At 53.3% G+C, this 2,072-nt stretch overlaps 1 protein-coding gene across 1 annotated transcript; it reads right to left on the bottom strand.

Moving 5' to 3' along the window:
* Positions 1-547: 547 nt before the first annotated feature.
* Positions 548-1,838, bottom strand: LOC119458361 (5-hydroxytryptamine receptor 1). Its single transcript, XM_037720193.2, has one exon. The coding sequence runs from the start codon at positions 1,609-1,611 to the stop codon at positions 802-804; it is 810 nt and encodes a 269-aa protein (XP_037576121.1). The 5' UTR covers positions 1,612-1,838; the 3' UTR covers positions 548-801.
* Positions 1,839-2,072: the final 234 nt, after the last annotated feature.

A 2,072-nucleotide genomic window follows, 5' to 3' on the forward strand; every position in this document is an offset into this window, starting at 1 on the left:
TGCTCGTTCAGAATTCCAGTCACACCTGTTCGTTGGTAGCATGATACCTCAATCCTTTATTGAGGTTGCATGAAGTAACTTTGTGCGTTGTCTCCGTAGTTGCTCATCAACCTCAGTATAAAGTCCCGAGATGCACACAGTACTCCAGCAGCAGCGAAACCACTAAATGCAGAAAATCGTCACTTATTCTTGAACGTGGTGATTGGTACTCTGCTTCCTCGGAAGGGCATGCCTCATCGAAACACTCATAACACAGAAAAGTACTTTTAGGCAGAATAAAGTTCACAGTTCTAACACTTCACATGGGATACATCGACGCCCAGAAGTGGAGGTGAAGAGACTGGGCGTAGAAAATATAGCACAATAGCGTCACTTTTGCAGAAGCCACTCTGCTGGACAGTAACATTCCGAACTTTTGCGATATCTTGTCGGCTGATCGCACAGGCGTTATTGCCTCAAACAGTGCAACAAAACCTTCCACTTCACTCCCGAAACATTACAAGTGATTCCTTATACAAGAACACACTGGACTACCAGGCTGCTGATGTTAGAGCATCGTGCAAGTGCTACGCCGTTCTGCACCCTTCGGTTCACTTTCCGAAACGGAAACATTCACAGGAGCCTTTTCCACATCAACGGTCAAGGAAACATAGTGGATATAGGCGATGCGCTTGAATCGCATATGATGTGGCTCGCTTGGTTTTGTTGCTTCTTCTGCTGATTATGCTTGTCCATCTCGTTTTGGTCATGAACAACGTCGACTCTGGAGACTCGTATGTCTCCAGGCGACGTCCACCAGGGTCAGGCCCACGAGCGATGGTTGTTGTTTCTTCGCCCGAGCAGCTGCCCTGCTCCGTTCGCACTTCCACCAACCATTGCACCGTTATCATTGGCTCGCTTGCCGCATCGCAAGCACAAGAGGTCACGAAACGCCCGACGGAAATCATGATGGAATGTGACGTATATGACTGGATTCAGTGCTGAGTTAGTGTATCCAAGCCAAAGCGCGAGGCTGTGTGCCAGCTCTGGAAGGGGCTTCCCACCGAGAGGCCTAACCAGTGCCAAAGCAAAGAAGGGCAACCAGCACACCGTGAAAGCCGTCAGGATTATTCCTAACGTTATGGAAGCCTTGCGCTCCCTTACGGCGACCCTTAGGCTCCTTGTGCGAGGTCCTGGTCTCGCCCTATGTTCGGCCTCGACGACCCTCTTGGCAGCCCTGTGAATTCTCCAGTACATGGACAGCATGACCACGAGAGGTATGTAAAACGCTCCCAGTGTCGCGTACAGTTGGTAAGCCAAATGTTGGCACACAAGGCAGGTGGGCATGATAGGGGTTCCATGTTCGTTTCCCAGCACGAGCAGAGGTGGCACGCTGATGAGCGCCGCCAGCAGCCAGACAGCGCCGATGCAGGCCCACGCTCTACGGGCCGTCCTTCGCACGCCGTAGGTCAAAGGCCGCGTGATTGCCAGATACCGATCCACGGATATCATGCACAAGTTTAGGATGGACGCGGTGCAGGACGCTACGTCCACCGACACCCAGGCATCGCAGGCCGCTCGGCCCAGGTCCCAGCGATGACCCGTAAGCTCGAGGTGCAGGGCCGGCGGCATGACCAACAGGGCAACGCACAGGTCCGAGGCGGCCAGGGAGACGAGGAGGTGGTTGGACGGGTGCCGTAGGCGGCGCACGAGGCAGACGGAGAGGCACACGAGCGCGTTGCCAACTGCCGTTGCGACGATGAGCGCGCCTAGGCACACCGCCAATGCCAGAGCACTCAGCGTGGTGGTGACGGGGCACGACACCACAGGTGCCGCTGCTACCGATGCTACTTGAGCCGCTCCAAAAGGCCACGGGTGTTATCTGCGCAAAAAGAAAGCGGCAAACAATATTTAATACGGAGTTCTTATTATCTAATATATCTTCAATGCTACGTGCCGCTATCGATTGTAATAATGTGGGACAGTTATATAATGGCAATGATGTTCACTCTCGCATCACTACAGTGCAAAGACACGAAGGAGCGCGCGGAGGCTCACGCGTTGCTGTTCACAGCACTGATATGAACACAGTC

This window comes from Dermacentor silvarum, chromosome 7 (genome assembly GCF_013339745.2).
Source record: "Dermacentor silvarum isolate Dsil-2018 chromosome 7, BIME_Dsil_1.4, whole genome shotgun sequence".
NCBI lineage: Eukaryota > Metazoa > Arthropoda > Arachnida > Ixodida > Ixodidae > Dermacentor > Dermacentor silvarum.